The sequence below is a fragment of the Ranitomeya imitator genome, chromosome 2, assembly GCF_032444005.1.
Source record: "Ranitomeya imitator isolate aRanImi1 chromosome 2, aRanImi1.pri, whole genome shotgun sequence".
In the NCBI taxonomy this organism is placed as follows: Eukaryota; Metazoa; Chordata; class Amphibia; order Anura; family Dendrobatidae; genus Ranitomeya; species Ranitomeya imitator.
In genome coordinates this window covers 688,230,574-688,252,169 of record NC_091283.1, presented here as the reverse complement: position 1 = coordinate 688,252,169, position 21,596 = coordinate 688,230,574, and the positions used below count along the sequence as shown (strand labels likewise).

Below are 21,596 nucleotides of genomic sequence, written 5' to 3'. Positions count from 1 at the left end.
TCACAGAGGTGACCATCATTTTTATCCAGACCTATTTCATGAGTTTTATTTTTTATTTTTTATTCTGTGGAAGCATAGTTGAAAAGCAATATCTGACTTTCATTTGTTCATTTTCATAGATCTTTTATTTATTATTACGTTTGTCAGATTCAAGTTATTTCTATGACCATTGTGGGGTTTTCTGTCATTAAACGAGGGGTACCAACAATTTTGACCACATGTGCATATTGACAGGATGTCATATATAGAGACTATCATACCCTAGAACTACTTATAGGAGTCCCTACCTGTCCATGAGGTTGGCACCCTAGGTTGTACAGTATGGCACTTCCACTCTTGGATGGCTATACCTTAGGACCCAATTACAGTGCAGCACAGGTAGTAATAACCACAAAATCCTGGATGTGTGTCGATATAATAAAATACACAGCAATTCACTGCCTCTATTTGAAAAGACAAAAATGTTATACATCAAAGTGTGCATCAATTATGATTTTTAAGTCCCTGCCTACAAGTATATGCATAAGTGATCAGGAGTAATCATGGAAAGTATACAAATAGGGCAATACAAAAAATCAAGAATCCAGCTAAGATAAGCAAATGAGTATATTTAAATAGTTAACCAGCCTTAAAAGAAGTCCATATCATTCTTATCTCAGGAGTCCCTGCTCCTCAGCTGCCAGCCACCATTCTTCTGTGTGTGGCTTCTCACATATAGTTAAAGGGGTTGTCCACTACTTTCAATTAACCCCCCAATGTATCCCCCCGGGGCCCCTAATGAATTTTCTAGATATCTTCTGTTGCCGTTTTTGCCTGTGAGCGGCGCTATGCCGGCGACTGAGTCCGGGTCACGTGACCCCAGGCTGCAGCCGCCGCTAATTTCCGCCGATGTCACGTCAATTTCCAGACTCTGGAAATTGACGTGATGTCATGAGCAGGCATGACCAGCCTCCACAGACAGCGGTCACTCATCAAGAGTGACTGGGCTGTGGGCAGGTCTGGGGTCTGCAGGTGGGCGGGGCTGGGGTCTGCAGGCGGGCTGGCCTGTTGTCTGCGGGCTGGCAGGGCTGGGGTCTGCTGGCCTTGCTCATGTGCTGGGTCTTGCGGCCTGTGCAGCGGCGGCAGAGGTCTGTGTTGTGAATCTGCAGAAGGTGCTGGAGTGTGCGGGCGGAGCGGGGGTTCTGATTTGTGCGGTGGGTCTGATTTGTGCAGTGGGTCTGCTTTGTGCGGTGGGTCTGCTTCAGACAGGGGTGTGTGTTTCTGTCTCATTGGTGTGTGTGTCTCTGTGTGCAGGCATCGTCCAATGGGACTACAAGTCCCATCGGGCTATGCTTGCTACAGTGACAGTGAGTGACACATTAGCCAATGATGGAACAGTAGTAGTCCCATCATCTGGCTAATGTGTTGAATGTACAAAAAAAAGCACATACACATATACAGTACATACAACATACATTGCACACATACAGTACATACAACATACGACATACAACATGCAACATGCACCACGTGACATGCAACATGCGACATGCACCATGCGACATGCAACATACGACATGCGACATACAACATGCACCATGCAACATGCAACATGCAGCATGGGACATACATGTACCATGCAACATACAACATGCGACATGCAACATACAACATGTGACATGTACCAAGCGACATACAACATGTGACATACAACATGCGACATGCACCATGCGACATGCAACATACAACATGCACCATGCTACATGCAACATATGACATGCACCCATACGACATGCACCATGCGACGTGGACCATGCGAATTACAAGTACCATTCGACATGCACCATGCAACATAGAACATGCACCATGCGACATGCAACATATGGCATGCACCATGGGACATCCAACATACAACATGCGACATGCACCATGTGACATGTAACATACAACATGTGACATGTACCATGCGACATACATGTGACATACAACATGTGACATGCACCATGCGACATACAACATGTGACAGGCACCATGCGACATGCAACATACAACATGCACCGTGCGACATGCAACATACGACATGCACCATACGACATGCACCATGCGACATGCACCATGCGACGTGCAACATACTACATGCACCATGCGACATGCACCGTGCAACATAGAACATGCGACATGCACCATGCGACATACAACATGCACCATGCGACATCCAACATACAACATGCACCATGCACCATGGGACATGCAACATACAACATGCACCATGCGACATGCACCATGCGACATACAACATGCAACGTGCAACATGTGACATGCCACATACATAACATACATACAACATACATACAGTACATACAACATAGAGAACATACTCACCATCACCTTGTTTCTTTGATCCCCGAAGCAAGTGTCACCTGTAAAAAATATTAAAATAATAAACAAACAATATACTCCCTGATCCGCAGATATTAAAATGAGTGTCCCACGATGATCTCCTGTGGAGAGAAGCAGCATCATTCAAAAGTAGAACTTGCCCTGCAAAAGATAAGCCCTCACATGGCCATATTGACGGAAAAATTATGGCTCTGGAAAGAAGGGGAGCGATAGATGAAAAAAGCTCCAGGGGTGAAGGGGTTTAGAAACATGGATATGGACATATCTATGGAAATAGATATATAGATATATCTGTATGTATCTATCTATCTATCCATCCCATATCTATCTATTATCTATCTATCATCTATCTATTATCTATCTACCTATCTATCTGTGTGTAATGGAGTGCGGGTTAGACAAATGTAAAAGAGGAGGTTGGACAAGAAATGACATCACAAATCTTTTTGAAGATAAAGGAGGGAGAGGAGGGAGGTGTTTGGGTGTGTTTTTGGAGTGGGTGTGCTAGGTTTGGACTTAGAGGCCAGTGCAGTGCATCATGGAACTTGTAGTATTAGAGCAAAATAAGTCAGGAGAAAGGAAGTTGTCGATTAACCCTACGAGAGCTGGATCCAGCACTGAAGATGTGCTGCTGCAACATGATAAAAGGTAATATTGCTAAAATAAACACAGTGGATGTTTTCAGTGGCACATAATAGCAAGATTTATGAAAAAAGGTTATAGTAGTGGACAACTTCTTTAACCTGTCAATCAATTGTTTTTCTGTGCAAATGGTTGCGAGCTTCATAGAATGGGATTGTGGGCTCCTGTGTTGCAGGTTATGCATCCCTGAGCTAATGGTTTTCTGTTCACAGTAACACTGACATCTGTGGTCTCCCTCTGCCCTTACATTGTTGTACCTTTTTCATCTGTGATCATTATGCCCCGTAGGGGTCTACCATCGGATTCCCTGGTCCTCCAGTGGGCCAATCTAAGCCTGGGCACAACATTTCTTTATAATGTATCGTAGAAAAGTACACATAGTGCAAAAGGAATATTTTTAACAAGACATTGCCAGATGTTCCTGGGATCCAGTGTAAAATCTGCCACAAAGCCACCAGCTACTATATGCCACTGCTGTTATATTATGTAACAAGGGCTTTATTCGTGTGACCTCTTGTGAGTCTGTTTGAAGAATTATATATTTCTAATGAAGAAAGAGTAACATTAACATAATAAATAAGTATTGAATTGTCACTGAAGCAAATGATAAACATCACAGTAGTAAGGATTAGGTGGTCAAGCAAGGCAACCAAGTGTTAGACTTTGTGTCTCAAGAACAGTGTTGGCACATAGATCTGTTTCTTTTTGTACTAGGTTAAGGGCAAAAATCCCAAGACTAGCAGATATTGAGTATAGTGTAATATTATATTGTCAAATCTAATACATGGTTGTAAATCACAAATCTCACTGCAAACAAAATTTTGTAGCACGATGCGTCTAGTGTAATTCTGGTGATTTTGTGTTTTACAAGGTGATTTCATGTAATCTTTGGAAAGAAAGCACAATATTGTTTGTTGGTGATAAATTTTATGAGATTAACTACATAAAATTCTGTTAAATGTCTATGCTTACTAAGTTAATGAGAAAATCACTGATGTATCCTTAATGATATTGTTGTAATGCAATTCTTCGTTGTCTTGTATTGTGTCCTGTCAGCCATGTTGTCTGTGTGTCATCTTCAATCTAAAGAAAGCTTTAATCTCAGAAAGAAATTTCTAGTTCAATAGAGCCCCATCTTGTTTTCCCGTTATGATTCTAATTGTTCAATTTTTTGTCTTTCTTTCTTCAGCCACAAAGAAAGAAGCTAGATTAAATGTCCAAAGAATGTCCTTTCCTCCCCCGAATACCACATCCAACTGTGTGCCCGGCTCTAAGCTAAGCCTGGAGCAACAAGATCCTATTCCTCTTGTAAATAATCGCAAAGGAAGCCTGTTTTTACCAAGTGGTCCCCCCATGCTGCACCTGCAGTTACTGGCTACCTCTGATACAGGGATATGTGCCAATCTCAGGTTGCAGCGGGCATTGAGCCTGCCAGGGAAATATCGTTATCACCCAAAGCAACCTCTATGTATGTAGAGCTAGATTTTCATGGGAAAGAATTACATTTGTGTGATCTGCTAGTACTCGTGTTGAAATGATATCCTTTCATGTGGCATCATACAGTGGGACAACTGAAGGTTTAATTGGCATTTTCATTGTCATTCACGTTTCACCAGTTGATAATGTAGAAATTCTCCATTAATGTCATTTTTAAGAATATAGTTACACAGATGTGTACAAAGAAAAATGTTGTAGCCAGCCGAAAACAAAAATGAAATGCTTCATTTCAAGATTTGAACTGTAGTTTTGCAAAAAATAAAAATTCCTACACATTTGCTATAGCAGAAGCACTATTTTCACTGTGTACAACATTTTGCAAATTTGAAAACTTCTTTATTATATTTTAAAAGGAACTTGTTTCATTGATTAAGGTGTCTTACCGGAGTGAAGGTCTTACACTGCATATTTATACAGTGCCATCACTTCCTGATATATTTACACTCATGGATTATTATGAGTGCGTATTCCTAGGAATGGTTGTTTGTTTCCCGATATTCGGTCAGTGTAAATAAGATAACAATCATCTGATGAAAAAGCAAAAGGGAAATGCTTCTGCAGCTTGCTTAAAATGTTTGCCCTGTGCACAAAATGGTCTATTACTGCACATGGGATGTGTTCTTGGCTTGCCTAAAGGTACCTTCACACTGAGCAACTTTAGAACGAGAACGACAGCGATCCGTGACGTTGCAGCGTCCTGGATAGCGATCTCGTTGTGTTTGACACGCAGCAGCGATCTGGATCCCACTGTGACATCGCTGGTCGTAGCTAGAAGTCCAGAACTTTATTTGGTCGTCAGGTTGGCGTGATTCGTCATGTTTGACAGCAAAAGCAATGATGCCTGCAATGTTTTTTCATGGAGCTAACAACCAGCGAGAACGATAAGTACGTCACTGGATCGCTCCTGCATCGTTCTGCTGTTGCCGTGTTTGACGTCTCCTAGCGACCTAAACAGCGACGCTGCAGCGATCGGCTCGTTGTCTATATCGCTGCAGCGTTGCTTAGTGTAACGGTACCTTAAGAAAACTATTAGATGACTGCCAATCGGCAAACAAATAGCTGATCAATGGTCATTCACAGGGGGCCATTGTATGCCTACCTTAGGTGTTAGAAAGAATGAAAAAATATACTTTTAACACTTTATTGCACAACACTTCTTCCACTTGCTGCAGTGAAGACTGGTCACAGACTCCACTTTCAGCATGCCCACTCACCTTTGATTGACGTTCCACTAGTCATGTTATGCAGGATGTTGATTAAAGCCAAGTGGATGGAAAGCCCTGGAAGGAGCAGCACATCACAATTTTAAAAGTATGCTTTCTCACCGATTTAAAGGCTTAGAATTTCATTTGAGTCATTTTTAACACTGTTTTGCCATACAATACAACAACAGTTCAGGCGCCTTCTTCGACCTGACAGATTCCCTTTAACGTGTACAATATGATATATATCTGTTGTACAGAAATCCTCTCAACTGTGAAAAAAATGTGTAAAATACACACAATTCAACACTATTGTTTTGCATTAGTTTGAATAATCTTTTGAATTTGCTTATATTAATGTTTAATTAATATGTGAAAGATATAGAAAGTTAATAGAAAAATAAAGCTTCCAGGAAATAATTTTTTTTTTAATCAATAAAGGTTATTTGTTCGATTATCAGATAACGTATGGTTAATGCCATTCAAAAATTTTTTCACATTCTGACTATTCATTTTAGTAGTCCCAGAGCCACAGCAAATTACCAACGTGTCACAATAGAGGTGATATCATTTCTACAAGAGTACTGCGACTACTTAAAATTTTTATTAAACCGTGAGGGATTTTTCAGCTGCTGTGACTAATAACTTTAATGTTGTACTAGAACCACTGACATCATTTAAAGATTTATGAACAAAAAAAGTTATCCTTTACCAATAGAATAAGGGATTTTCTGCACAAAGATGGCGGCGGTCTGATTTACTGTGCCCGCGTGAATTTCGCGCAGGCGCAGTGAATTATTCAGCTGATCCTGGTGGCGGATGCATGACATGTCTAGAGGCAGAGAAAGTCGGTCACATTAAAGGGGTCTTCCCATGAATGAAAGTTCATTTAAAAAATTGTCTGTGTCTGACCGTGTACGGAGCATACCACATCTCCTGGGCAGGGGAGGAAGCAAAATACAATACTGACATTACAGCAGGGGATCACAGAGGATTCAATTTGTCAGGTAAAATATTTCACTTACTGTTTTTAAACAATATTTAACCTCACAAAATGTAACCTCTGCGATCTCCTTCTGTAATGTCAGTATTGTCTTTTGCTTCCTCTCCTGCCCAGGAGCTATGGTATGTTCTGTACATGGTCAGACATAGACAATTTTTAAAATGAACTTTCGGTCATGGGAAAAACCCTTTAGGGTATGTGCACACGTAGAGTGAACCTCTGCGGATTTTTCCGCACCTGTTTGGAGAAATCCGCAGCTAAAAGCACTGCGTTTTACCTGCAGATTTTATATATTTTTTGTGCAGATTCCTCCTGCGGTTTTACACCTGCAGATTCCTATTATGGAGCAGGTGTAAACCGCTGCGGAATCCGCACAAAGAATTGACATGCTGCGGAATAAACGCTACGTTTCCGCGCGTTTTTTTCCGCAGCATGTGCATTGCGAATTTTGATTTCCATGGGTTTATATGGTACTATAAACTCATGGAAAGCAGCTGCAAATCCGCAGCGTCAAAACTGCTGCGGATCCGCAGCAAAATCTGCAACGTGTGCACATACCCTTAGACGGGAGAAGTCAGCCCATGGGGAAAGGGAGAGTGATAGGTGGGTTAGCAAATGGCAGAGAGATTCTCAACACTGCAAAGCCTGCCCTCATCGTGACATTACCGCCCTCACAGACACACTACTGAGCATCATTTCCTTATCTTGAGGCTTTTCAACTGAAGTTGGATCAGCCTGTAACTTCATTTTCCACTTTGATTTTAACCACCATTCCAAGCTGTGATTTACGTTGATCACCGAAGCCGTGGACGGTGAATTAGTCATCATGGGCCAGTTGAATGGCCATCAAGGTCTCCCGATCAAACCCCCTTAGACTTTTATCTTTGGGGCCATCTGAAGGCAATTGTCTATGCTGTGAAAATACGAGATGTGCAGCATCTGAAACAACAGATGGACAGCACTTTGAACACATTTTATAAGTGGTCATAAACTTGTAAATAACTCATGAAAGAAGAAAGTTAAATTAAAACCAAGCACACCATTTTTTATCTTGTGAAATTCTGAATAAATTTGTTGTCACATGACCCTCTTCCCATTGAAAAAAATAAAGTTGGATCCATAATGGCCGACTTAAAAATGGCCACCATGGTCACACCCATCTTGAAAAGTTTTCCCCCTCCCATATACTAATATGCCACAAACTGGAAGTTGATATTGCCAACCATTCCCATTTTATTTAGGTGTATTTATATAAATGGCCCACCCTGTATATATATATATATATATATATATATATATATATATAAATGGCCCACCCTGTTTATATATATATATAACATAAAGATACCAAATGTAAATTTCTGGTGAAGACTCGAGTCAACAACAAGTGGAACACAATTGTGAAGTTGAATGAAATTTGTTGGTTATTTTAAATTTTTTTGGAAATTCAAAAAATGAAAAGTGGGGCGTGCAATATTATTCGGCCCCTTTAGCTTAATACTTTGCTGTGCCACCTTTTGCTGCGATTACAGCTGCAAGTCGCTTGGGGTATGTTTCTCAGTTTTGTACATCGAGAGACTGAAATTCTTGTCTATTCTTCCTTGGCAAACAGCTCGAGGTCAGTGAGGTTTGATGGAGATTGTTTGTGAACAGCAGTTTTCAGCTCTTTCCACAGATTCTCGATTGGATTGAGGTCTGGCCTTTGACTTGGCCATTCTAACATCTGGATACGTTTATTTGTGAATAGTGTTGAGCATTCCGATACCGCAAGTATCGGGTATCGGCCGATACTTGCGGTATCGGAATTCTGATACCGAGATCCGATACTTTTGTGGTATCGGGTATCGGTATCGGATCCATAGGGATGTGTAAAATAAAGAATTAAAATAAAAAATATTGATATATTCACCTCTCCGGCGGCCCCTGGACATCACGCTGGTAACCGGCTTCTTTGTTTAAAATGAGCGCGTTTAGGACCTGCGAATGACGTTGCGGCTTCTGATTGGTCGCGTGCCGCTCATGCGACCGCCACGCGACCAATCAGAAGCCGCAACGTCATTCTCATTCACTAAACTCCTAATTCTAGGAATTTAGGACCTGCGAATGACATCACGGCTTCTGATTGGTCGCGTGGCGGTCACATGAGCGGCACGCGACCAATCAGAAGCCGCGACGTCATTCGCAGGTCCTAAACGCGCTCATTTTAAACAAAGAAGCCTGCCGGTTACCAGCGTGATGTCCAGGGGCCGCCGGAGAGGTTAATATATCAATATTTTTTATTTTAATTCTTTATTTTACACATTAATATGGATCCCAGGGCCTGAAGGAGAGTTTCCTCTCCTTCAGACCCTGGGAACCATCAGGATACCTTCCGATACTTGGTGTCCCATTGATTTGTATTGGTATCGGATATCGGTATCGGCGATATCCGATATTTTTCGGGTATCGGCCGATACTATCCGATACCGATACTTTCAAGTATCGGACGGTATCGCTCAACACTATTTGTGAACCATTGAATTGTAGATTTTGCTTTATGTTTGGGATAATTGTATTGTTAGAAGACAAATCTCCGTTCCAGTCCCAGGTCTTTTGCAGACTCAAACAGATTTTCTTCAAGAATGGTCCTGTATTTGACTCCATCAATCTTCCCATCAATTTTAACGATCTTCCCAGGCCCAAACCATGATGCTGCCACCACTATGTTTGACAGTGGGGATGGTGCGTTCAGGGTGATGAGCTGTGTTGCCTTTACGCCAAACATATCGTTTGGCATTGTTGCCAAAAAGTTTGATTTTGGTTTCATCTGACCAGAGCACCTTCTTCCACATGTTTGGTGTGTCTCCCAGGTGGCTTGTTGCAAACTTTAACACTAGAACTACCGCAGGTTTCATAATACCTATAACTACCATCATTTTGACCCCCATTCAAAAGTATTGACTCTGGAGTAAAAATAACTTTTTTGTTGCCAACAAATTAAAGAACATTTATTTTAACTTAGTAGGAACAGTGTTATGATCAAGTACAGCACGCATTTTCCTTTTACATGGTCATAGCATGAAGCTGAAGAATGATCTCCCGTTTGCTAATTTTACTCCCAGTTGCTGTTTTATAGAGTATAGTTGCGTTTATAGCTGCTAAATCAAGTACATTACAAAACACCTGAACAGACCGGCAGCTTCCAGATTTAGTGGTGTACTTTCGAGCCATCTGGTCTACTGTGTCCACTCCAACCTTTGTTTTATTGTAAAATTGTACCATTTCTGGTTTTTTTTTCTTGTCGTTTCCAACTGCTACATCTGGGTGAAGACTACTAAGCAAAATGACATTCTTATTTGGCTTACCATGGTAAACTGTAAGAGTGATGTTACCTTTCTTCTTCAGAGTAGTCTTATATGTATTTGTTATTAGGAGACTTGCCTACTACTACTTTTATGTATGGGGTCAAATTGACCCTTCAGTACTTATAGGTGTGAACTGTAATATCTGGGCCCCTGAAAAAGTTTCAGTTCATTTTTGTGTCCTAAAATATACACTACGATGAATAAATAAGTCACAAAAACTCAGAACTCATTTGTTAAAATTTTAGAAATTATAGGAAAAAGAAATAGCAAAAGGGTCAAAATGACCCCTCCAGTAGTTCTAGTGTTAACCAACACTTTTTATGAATATCTTTGAGAAATGGCTTTCTTCTTGCCACTCTTCCATAAAGGCCAGATTTGTGCAGTGCATGAATAATTGTTGTCCTATGGACAGACTGTCCCACCTCAGCTGTAGATCTCTGCAGTTCATCCAGAGTGATCATGGGACTCTTGGCTGCATCTCTGATAAGTCTTCTCCTTGTTTGAGATGAAAGTTTAGAGGGACGGCCGGGTCTTGGTAGATTTGCAGTGTTATGATATTCCTTCCATTTCAATATGATCGCTTGCACAGTGCTCCTTTGGATGTTTAAAGTTTTTGAAATCATTTTGTATCCAAATCCAGCTTTAAACTTCTCCACAACAGTATCACGGACCTGCTTGTTGTGTTCCTTGGTCTTCATGATGCTCTCTGTGCTTCAAACAAAACCCTGAGACTATCAAAGAGCAGGTGCATTTAATACGGAGACTTGATTACACACAGGTGGATTATATTTATCATTATTAGGCATTTAGGACAACATTGGATCATTCAGAGATCCACAATGAACTTCTGGAGTGAGTTTGCTGCACTGAAAGTAAAGGGGCCGATTAATATTGCATGCCCCACTTTTCAGTTTTTGAATTTCCCCAAAAATTTAAAACAACCAATAAATTTTGTACAACTTCACAATTGGGTTCCACTTGTTGATTCTTCACCAAAAATTTACATTTGGTATCTTTATGTTTGAAGCATGATATGTGGGAAAAGGTTTAAAAGTTCCAGGGAGCCGAATACTTTCGCAAGGCACTATACTGTATATATACTGTATATATATATATATATATATATATATATATATATATATATATATGAGGCAATGTGGAGGCTCACACTGAATATAGGAGGCTGTGTGCGGCGTCATTCTATATATAGGAGGCTATGTGGGGGCTCATATAGTATATAGAGAGCTATGTGTGGGCTCATACTGTATATAGGTGGCTGTATGTGGGCTCAAACATTATATAAAGGATGTCATCATTCTTCATTTTACTTAATATTAAGTGATACAATTAATACTAATATAAAATAATAATAATTAATATGTTCATATTAATATTCAGCAGAATTATTTCAGTTTATGGTCCCTCATGTGGCCCCCTGGGGAAATGTATTGTTCTCCACTGCTCTATTATGTATAGTCCACCCAAGCAAGAAAGTGATCCGCACTGCTGGTATCACTGTAGCAAAATTTGTATAAGGTGTGTAAGTGACGCTGCAGGCATATAAGACCTGAGACTTTGGGTGCCCACCAAGAAAACAACAGCACAAACAATCCCAATATGAAGAAAGAAGTAGGTGGCACTCACCAGTCGTAAAAATCCATCCTTTATTGAAAAACGATTAAAACATCTTCAACGGGAGAAAGGTATATGGAGTGTACGAGTGACAATGGCTGTTTCACACTGTTGCGCTTCTACAGGTTCAACGAATTCTACGATTGGTGAGTGCCACCTACTTCCCTACATCTTTCTTCGTATTGCAATCTATTATATATAGTGCTATGCTATATACATAAAGGAAAAAAAATCTGCGCTATGCATGCCGATGTCCCTGTCATTTTGCATCTGCAGATGTGCCCCAGAGCACTAGTATAATAATCATATGATCTATCCAGGGGATCATGTGACATATCATGTGTTGGGGGTTCCCGTCTTCTAAACTGCCCAGGGCCCTGGTTACTCTTAATCTGCCCCTTATTTCACCTCTTATACGCTGCTCTTTTAATGGGGTGTCATTGCAGATGTCATGCTGATTGACAACCATCTTCCCACTGTCAATCAGCATGATTTTGGCAGTAACTTTCGATTTTCGTCAAAAGAGCAGAGTGTAAGAGAAGAGCTCTGTCAGAGTGACATCAGCAGAAGCCATAGAATCGCTGGAAGGAATGGTCTGTGTCTGCACTGGGATGACAGAGATCGGCGCCAGGTAGGACAGGACGTGACGTCAGCAAAAGCCATAGAATCACTGTCAGGAGTGGTCCATGACCTCTTTGGGCTGACAGAAATTGGTGACAGGCAGGACACATTCTTGAGCCCCCACCCCAGAGCTGATAAGCTGTTTGTAGAGACTGGAGAGTCCATCCTCACCTTTCTTTTAGGCCGTGTTCACATTTGCATTCGGGGGCTTTGCGGAGGGCTGCGTACGTCCTCCGTTAAGCCCCGCCTACTTCTGCATGCGTTCTGCATACCTATCTTTAACATTGGGTATGCAGGACATGCGGATGCATGCAGGTGCGTAATTTTGACGTGCCCACCATCCGCACAAAATGCAACTTGTTGCATTCCCGTGCAGTCAGTGGGCGCATCAAAACAACGCATCCGCATACATCCGCATGTCCTGCATACCCAATGTTAAAGATAGGTACGTAGGACGCATGCAGAAGTATGCGGAAGTAGGCGTTGCTTAATGGAGGACGTACGCAGCCCCCCGAAAAGCCCCCAAACGCTAATGTAAACTTAGCCTCACACTGCCCTGTGCAGTTGAATGCTATTCTTTTAGTAGAAATTGTGCTTGAAAATGCATCTCAGGTTTATTTTATTTAAATGGATCGATGTTATAGCACCAGGCACTAAGAGAACAATGTTATGCCTAGTGAACAATGCAGGGAAGTACTGTAATCACAGGATAGGCATGGCCCCAAATAACTGATTGGTGGCATTTATGCCCCTACCAATTTAATTTTAAAGAACTGGAAAGCCCTTTAAGCATTTGTTGAGAAAGCTAGACTGGATGCAGGATGTTTGTCTTTGCAGAAAACATTTGTTTTGTTGAGTTATAACTATTATATAGAATTATATAGAATTCATCACGTTTGTGTTTATCTCCTATTGACTTCAAGCGTTAGTTTTAAATGCTCAAGTCTATCACACAAATTATATAAAACTCAGAATAACTCACCAATTTCAGTGGGAATGGAGGACTATCTAATCTGTATGACCGTCTCCAAGCTCTCTCCCTGCAAATGTTGTGGGGGGAGATAAGGGTTGGGTGGTTTAAATTTAATTGCCAATCCTTTTATTTTGCAGGCTAATAAACTGCAGTGTACACTCTCCCTATAAAAAAAATATGAACCCTCGGCAAAGAGAAATGTTCATGCATGTGTGGGAGGTGACACAGATAGCTGTCAGTCAAAGGAGCGTTTGGTCGACATCTATGCAAGATGAATGGACGCCATGATTGAAAGCACTTTTCCTATGTTAGAATGATATAGCATATCATTAGGATATGCCATAACATTTTTATTACTGGGGGTCAAGTGCATGGGATTGTGTTACAATTCCTCACACAGCAGTAGTCCTGGGGTGTTGCTGTAAGGGAACTCATTTAATTGTAAGGTTTTTGGGGGACACTAATCAGTAAGTGATGACACATCTTTACTCTCCTGTAATCTCCTCTGATGGGAAACATCGCCATGCTTTTCTCATTGTGTTGAGAATCCAGTAAAAACAGTATTAAAGGTACACCGGTCCCAAACATACAAATCATTGCCAAGGTCTATCAATCATTCCTTTGCTTGTCTTTCATGGTGTTGAATGACAACTATGTATTTCTGATTCTACGTGGGCCTTTTTCCCTTTTTCTCATTGATTAGTATGCTTGGTGCTTGCCAGTGTTACTAAATAAATAACTAATCGAAAAATAACAGTATGAAGTGTGTATTACGTTATCTTCTAGTACAGCTGATGTTAACAGTGCAGATTTTCATAATTGTTGGGCAAATCTCTTGAGTGAGAAAATACCTTTTTTTCTTGCTGGAAACAGATGGACATTGCTGTTCCTGTTGACAATAAGATATGGGCACAGTCCTATATTGTCAGCACTGATTCAGGATGTATCGGTACACGAATGGTTACACCCAAATTATTCATTATTTATTAGTAGGAGGAATGACAGAAGAATAGTGTAATGCATAGATGCCACAGTATTGTTAATATTTGGAACATACTAAGACAGAAATATCAGCGGAGCTGACAGGTCCTCTTCAGAGAAAATATATCTCAGATACGGTTGAAATGTCTGTACTACCGTATATGAAATGTGTGCTATCAGTCAGTACACTGCCGTTATATCAAAATGGAAAAGCTGCAATTATTCTTCACACTTAGCTCTAGGGATAGTACAGTATTTGACTAATGTTTAGGTCTCCATTTGCTTTCAGTATACCATGCTTTATAAAGCACTCCTGGACATTTATTATTACTCTTATTATAGAAGAAAACCAGAAGACTTTTTAATACACTGCTGCTGTTTCCATTAATCTTGATGTGCAGTATGGCATTTTTTACACACTTGTTACCTAGATTTAGGGCTATGTTTAACATTTTCTTTAAAAAACAGACCGTTTACAGGTTAACAGAGCTTTAAATTGTGCAGAGCCCTGAAATGAAGTCTATGCTAATCCAATGCATTTTAGACCCCTTGAGGGTTTAATTAATAGAACAAACAGCTAACAGTAGATGTCTAGAAATAAAGTAGGGGAGGAGGTAATTGAAGATTAGGTTGGAGGGTTCCCAGGATAGAATTAGCATGTAGGGTAACATTGTATGTTGTTTAATGGAGAGTGAAAAGGCATATATCATGTTACTGTTAACATGTCAGTAAAGCGGAACATAGGAAACACCTTAAGGTCTATCATCAAATCATGCCATCTAGGTCCAGAATAGCTTAACATGTTCACACTACTAAACAGGTATTTTCAGAGATCAATTTCTAAGTCAATATAACTGTAATATGAATGAATTAGAAACAAACGATTTGGGTATTCTTGCAGAATAGTATCCTTCTTTTAAGTAATCACTAAAATCACTAAAATATGCTCTTTAAAATCTGACTGATTAAGGGTTGACAGGTTCTAAACTGGATTCACCTTGACAATTCAACATAGAATTAAAGTGTCATTAGTAAGAGCTGACAATGTGTCTGTCATATAGATCTGTCAGAATCCTTCATATAACCAATAGCAAATAGTTTCTGCAAAATTACACTTTGCATTTGTGACTGGCAAATTTACTTAATATATTTTGGGTACTGAACTTTCGATAATCTTCTCAGGAAAGGGTTCCTGCATGAACTGATATTTTTTTAGTCCCCTCAAGTACATGTTTTGGGATTAACCCTCTCAGCTCCCTAAACTTCCAGGCCAATTTCTGTTTTCTCAGTGTGCTTTGTTTCCCCACACTTAACAGCTCCCGTCCTTCTCATTGTAGGCTAGTGGTGGTGAAGCTGTGCGTGGCTGACTTGTTCCATGTTTTGTCTGTATTCCTTTCACTTCTGTACTCTTTCTGTTAGTTTCTTGTTGTGTTCTGTCTACAGTCCTCCTCACTCTCCCCTGCCTGACCGCTTTGCCTGTGTTTGCAGTTGAAGATGAGCAGCCCTCAGCATTGTCGCCTAAGAAAAAGCAAAGGAATGGAGGAATGAGGCACTCCCCTAATTCTTCACCTAACACGATGAGGTGAGAATACAGCAGAAGTGATAAAATAATGTCATCTGTGTCTTCTCCAAAAATAAATGTTTGTTGTCATGTATTCTAGATTTTTTTTGCAGGTGGAAAACAATGATTTTCATTTAGACAAAATCATATTTAAAGTGTACCTCTATATTTGGGGTAATTTCCTGCTAATATGTTGCCTGTGCTATCACTCTTAAAGAGATGTACATCTATTGGATTTGTCGTAGGCAGCCCATACACCTGATAAACTAGTATTATGGTGTTTTAGGGGTGTAACGTGAAGTTGGAGGAAGGTAGAATGTCTAATAGGACCACTCACTCATATGCCCTTTATAATACAGGTGTCTTAGTCCCATACATCACTGTACATTAGGTACAGCGCTGCACTCCATATAAGCGATGGTGGTGTAGCCTTTGTGAGTATTCTGTCTAGTAGGCTGCTGCCTCTTTTCACTGCCGGATAGAAATCAACAACTCTTTTATGTGTTCAAAAGTGGATAGCAATTCTAGTTCAAATATTCAGCAGCATTTAAGGCCATTTAGTGGTGGTATATGTAAAACATGTTTGCATGTTAGTGAGGAGTTAGAGCTGTCCAAAGAACTGGAGGCGTTTGCTTAGACATATCTGACAGCTGTATGTGGTGCTAAAGAATTAGGCTCAGTCTTCCTTCATTGAGAACTTTAACTCTATATGTGGAGTTGAATGTCTGTAAAGGCCTGTCTTTACCCTTGGATAAAGTTTTTTTCTTCCACAAAGCAGCAGGCAATCTGTCAGTGTGTGTTTAAACCCTCTTCTTTATTTTGCTGTTTCGAAATAAATGTTGCAGCTAAAGGAGAGAAAAATGAGAATGGGGAAAAAAAACCTGCAGGGTTGTTAGATGGCTTTTTAAAGCATGAGTATTTATTCTGTCAGCGTATCAGCAGGTAATGACAGAGCTGAAAAAACAATTTCTGTCATGGAAAACAATTTGAAAAGGCGTTTGAAAAATACGTCGGCTCTAAAGTGGGAGCACTCTCCCCTCGTCCTGTTCCTGTGTAGCTGCAAACGAGCGGTGGCACTAATGATAACATGAACCAATCAGCCAGCTCCCATGATATGCTAGCCTAAGGCTAGGCTCTCTTTGAAGCACTGCCTATGTGTACAGCTATCTGTTCATTGGGACTATGTTGAATGAATTAGTACAATCTGAGCTGAACCTGAGAATTACCTTCCCTTTTATGCTGTCGATTGAAATAAAATCTTCATTAATTGATTTAGACAGTGAAGGGAGAGAAAAACTAATAACATGCAGGCTGCTCGTCTAAGGCCTGCTGTAGTGAAACAATGTAACGGTGACGTGACAGTGCAGTAATTAGGACATTCAGAACTTAGTTGGACGCTGTTCACAGGATAGCAGTCACACAGTGTACAATTCCTGACAAATAAGCCATACTGTATTTATTCTAAGGGACTACTCCAAACTTGTTGGTGTGGCACACAGGGCCGTATTTGCCACTAGGCAGTGGAGGGTACGTGCTTAGGGGCGCCGAGCTGCAGGGGGTGGCACCCAAACCTCCTCTCCCCTCCGTTAGACAATCCAGGAAATATGTTGTCTTTTCAGGGGGAGGGGGGTCAGGAATGGGGCGGGGGCACCCCTCCATATTCATCTCAATGCAGGGAGTTGACTTGACTGACCCAGGAAGTAGTGGCGCTGCAACTTCCTGGGTCAGAGAGGTCCTTGATTTCGAGGTGCTGCTGCAGCGTCTGTGAATGTGAGGATGATGAGATCATCTCCCACTGCAGACATCACAGCGGAGGAGGAGGAAGACGACATGGGAGGACACAGGAGAAGGTGAGCGCTCATAGAGCTGAAGATGAGGGGGAGGCTGGTGAACAGGGGAGACTGGTGACAGAGCAGGCTATGCTACATACTGGTGAACAGGGGAGGATGGTGACAGGGCAGGCTATACTGTATACTGGTGAACAGGGGAGGCTGGTGCTGCTATATACTTGTGAACAAGGAAGGCTGGTGCTGCTATATACTGGTGAACAGGGAAGGCTGGTGCTGCTATATACTGGTGAAGAGGGAAGGCTGGTGCTGCTATATACTGGTGAACAGGGAGGGCTGGTGCTGCTATATACTGGTGAACAGGGAAGGCTGGTGCTGCTATATATTGGTGAACAGGGAGGGCTGGTGCTGCTATATACTGGTGAACAGGGAAGGCTGGTGCTGCTATATACTGGTGAACAGGGAAGGCTGGTGCTGCTATATACTGGTGAACAGGGAAGGCTGGTGCTGCTATACAGTTAGGGCCAGAAATATTTGGACAGTGACACAATTTTCGCGAGTTGGGCTCTGCATGCCACCACATTGGATTTGAAATGAAACCTCTACAACAGAATTCAAGTGCAGATTGTAACGTTTAATTTGAAGAGTTGAACAAAAATATCTGATAGAAAATGTAGGAATTGTACACATTTCTTTACAAACACTCCACATTTTAGGAGGTCAAAAGTAATTGGACAAATAAACATAACCCAAACAAAATATTTTTATTTTCAATATTTTGTTGCAAATCCTTTGGAGGCAATCACTGCCTTAAGTCTGGAACCCATGGACATCACCAAACGCTGGGTTTCTTCCTTCTTAATGCTTTGCCAGGCCTTTACAGCCGCAGCCTTCAGGTCTTGCTTGTTTGTGGGTCTTTCCGTCTTAAGTCTGGATTTGAGCAAGTGAAATGCATGCTCAATTGGGTTTAGATCTGGAGATTGACTTGGCCATTGCAGAATGTTCCACTTTTTGGCACTCATGAACTCCTGGGTAGCTTTGGCTGTATGCTTGGGGTCATTGTCCATCTGTACTATGAAGCGCCGTCCAATCAACTTTGCAGCATTTGGCTGAATCTGGGCTGAAAGTATATCCCGGTACACTTCAGAATTCATCCGGCTACTCTTGTCTGCTCTTATGTCATCAATAAACACAAGTGACCCAGTGCCATTGAAAGCCATGCATGCCCATGCCATCACGTTGCCTCCACCATGTTTTACAGAGGATGTGGTGTGCCTTGGATCATGTGCCGTTCCCTTTCTTCTCCAAACTTTTTTCTTCCCATCATTCTGGTACAGGTTGATCTTTGTCTCATCTGTCCATAGAATACTTTTCCAGAACTGAGCTGGCTTCTTGAGGTGTTTTTCTGCAAATTTAACTCTGGCCTGTCTATTTTTGGTATTGATGAATGGTTTGCATCTAGATGTGAACCCTTTGTATTTACTGTCATGGAGTCTTCTCTTTACTGTTGACTTAAAGACAGATACACCTACTTCACTGAGAGTGTTCTGGACTTCAGTTGATGTTGTGAACGGGTTCTTCTTCACCAAATTAAGTATGCGGCGATCATCCACCACTGTTGTCATCCGTGGACGCCCAGGCCTTTTTGAGTTCCCAAGCTCACCAGTCAATTCCTTTTTTCTCAGAATGTACCCAACTGTTGATTTTGCTACTCCAAGCATGTCTGCTATCTCTCTGATGGATTTTTTCTTTTTTTTCAGCCTGAGGATGTTCTGCTTCACCTCAATTGAGAGTTCCTTTGACCGCATGTTGTCTGCTCACAGCAACAGCTTCCAAATGCAAAACCACACACCTGGAATCCACCCCTGACCTTTTAACTACTTCATTGATTACAGGTTAACGAGGGAGACGCCTTCAGAGTTAATTGCAGCCCTTAGAGTCCATTGTCCAATTACTTTTGGTCCCTTGAAAAAGAGGACGCTATGCATTACAGAGCTATGATTCCTAAACCCTTTCTCCGATTTGGATGTGGTAACTATCATATTGCAGCTGGGAGTGTGCACTTTCAGCCCATATTATATACAGTGGGGCAAAAAAGTATTTAGTCAGTCAGCAATAGTGCAAGTTCCACCACTTAAAAAGATGAGAGGCGTCTGTAATTTACATCATAGGTAGACCTCAACTATGAGAGACAAACTGAGAAAAAAAAATCCAGAAAATCACATTGTCTGTTTTTTTAACATTTTATTTGCATATTATGGTGGAAAATAAGTATTTGGTCAGAAACAAAATTTCATCTCAATACTTTGTAATATATTCTTTGTTGGCAATGACAGAGGTCAAACGTTTTCTGTAAGTCTTCACAAGGTTGCCACACACTGTTGTTGGTATGTTAGCCCATTCCTCCATGCAGATCTCCTCTAGAGCAGTGATGTTTTTGGCTTTTCGCTTGGCAACACGGACTTTCAACTCCCTCCAAAGGTTTTCTATAGGGTTGAGATCTGGAGACTGGCTAGGCCACTCCAGGACCTTGAAACGCTTCTTACGAAGCCACTCCTTCGTTGCCCTGGCGGTGTGCTTTGGATCATTGTCATGTTGAAAGACCCAGCCACGTTTCATCTTCAATGCCCTTGCTGATGGAAGAAGGTTTGCACTCAAAATCTCACGGTACATGGCCCCATTAATTCTTTCATGTACCCGGATCAGTCGTCCTGGCCCCTTTGCAGAGAAACAGCCCCAAAGCATTGTTTCCACCACCATGCTTTACAGTAGGTATGGTGTTTGATGGATGCAACTCAGTATTCTTTTTCCTCCAAACACGACAAGTTGTGTTTCTACCAAACAGTTCCAGTTTGGTTTCATCAGACCATAGGACATTCTCCCAAAACTCCTCTGGATCATCCAAATTCTCTCTAGCAAACTTCAGATGGGCCCGGACATGTACTGGCTTAAGCAGTGGGACACGTCTGGCACTGCAGGATCTGAGTCCATGGTGGCGTAGTGTGTTACTTATGGTAGGCTTTGTTACATTGGTCCCAGCTCTCTGCAGTTCATTCACTAGGTCCCCCCGCGTGGTTCTGGGATTTTTGCTCACCGTTCTTGTGATCATTCTGACCCCACGGGGTGGGATTTTGCATGGAGCCCCAGATCGAGGGAGATTATCAGTGGTCTTGTATGTCTTCCATTTTCTAATTATTGCTCCCACTGTTGATTTCTTCACTCCAAGCTGGTTGGCTATTGCAGATTCAGTCTTCCCAGCCTGGTGCAGGGCTACAATTTTGTTTCTGGTATCCTTTGACAGCTCTTTGTTCTTCACCATAGTGGAGTTTGGAGTCAGAATGTTTGAGGGTGTGCACAGGTGTCTTTTTATACTGATAACAAGTTTAAACAGGTGCCATTACTACAGTTAATAAATGGAGGAAAGAGGAGACTCTTAAAGAAGAAGTTACAGGTCTTTGAGAGCCAGAAATCTTGATTGTTTGTTTCTGACCAAATACTTATTTTCCACCATAATATGCAAAAAAAATGATAAAAAAAACAGACAATGTGATTTTCTGGATTTTTTGTTCTCAGTTTGTCTCCCATAGTTGAGGTCTACCTATGATGTAAATTACAGACGCCTCTCATCTTTTTAAGTGGTGGAACTTGCACTATTGCTGACTGACTAAATACTTTTTTGCCCCACTGTATATAATTGTATTTCTGAACATGTTTTTGTAAACAGCTAAAATAACAAAACTTGTGTCACTGTCCAAATATTTCTGGCCCTAACTGTATACTGGTGAACAGGTGAGGCTGGTGCTTCTATATACTGGTGAACAGGGGAGTCTGGTGCTATGCAGGTTGGGGATTTAGGGGAGGTTGACGTTTTAAAATGGGGATTAGGGGTCATATTCGTATAGAATAGTTTTTATTGGCGCTATAAAGTTAAATCTACTTTATTTAATATGCAAATGGGGTGTTTCACAGCACTC

General features: G+C 41.2%; 1 protein-coding gene across 8 annotated transcripts in view; it reads left to right on the top strand.

Annotated features, from left to right (window-relative positions):
* The window catches only part of KCNMA1 (potassium calcium-activated channel subfamily M alpha 1), a 1,262,580-nt gene that overhangs the window by 1,063,896 nt on the left and 177,088 nt on the right, over positions 1 to 21,596 (top strand). For all 8 annotated transcript variants that reach the window (XM_069753065.1, XM_069753070.1, XM_069753069.1 and 5 more), the window contains one exon: positions 15,763 to 15,856. In XM_069753065.1, coding sequence (XP_069609166.1) covers positions 15,763 to 15,856 — 94 coding nt within the window. The remainder of the gene's footprint in view (positions 1 to 15,762; positions 15,857 to 21,596) is intronic.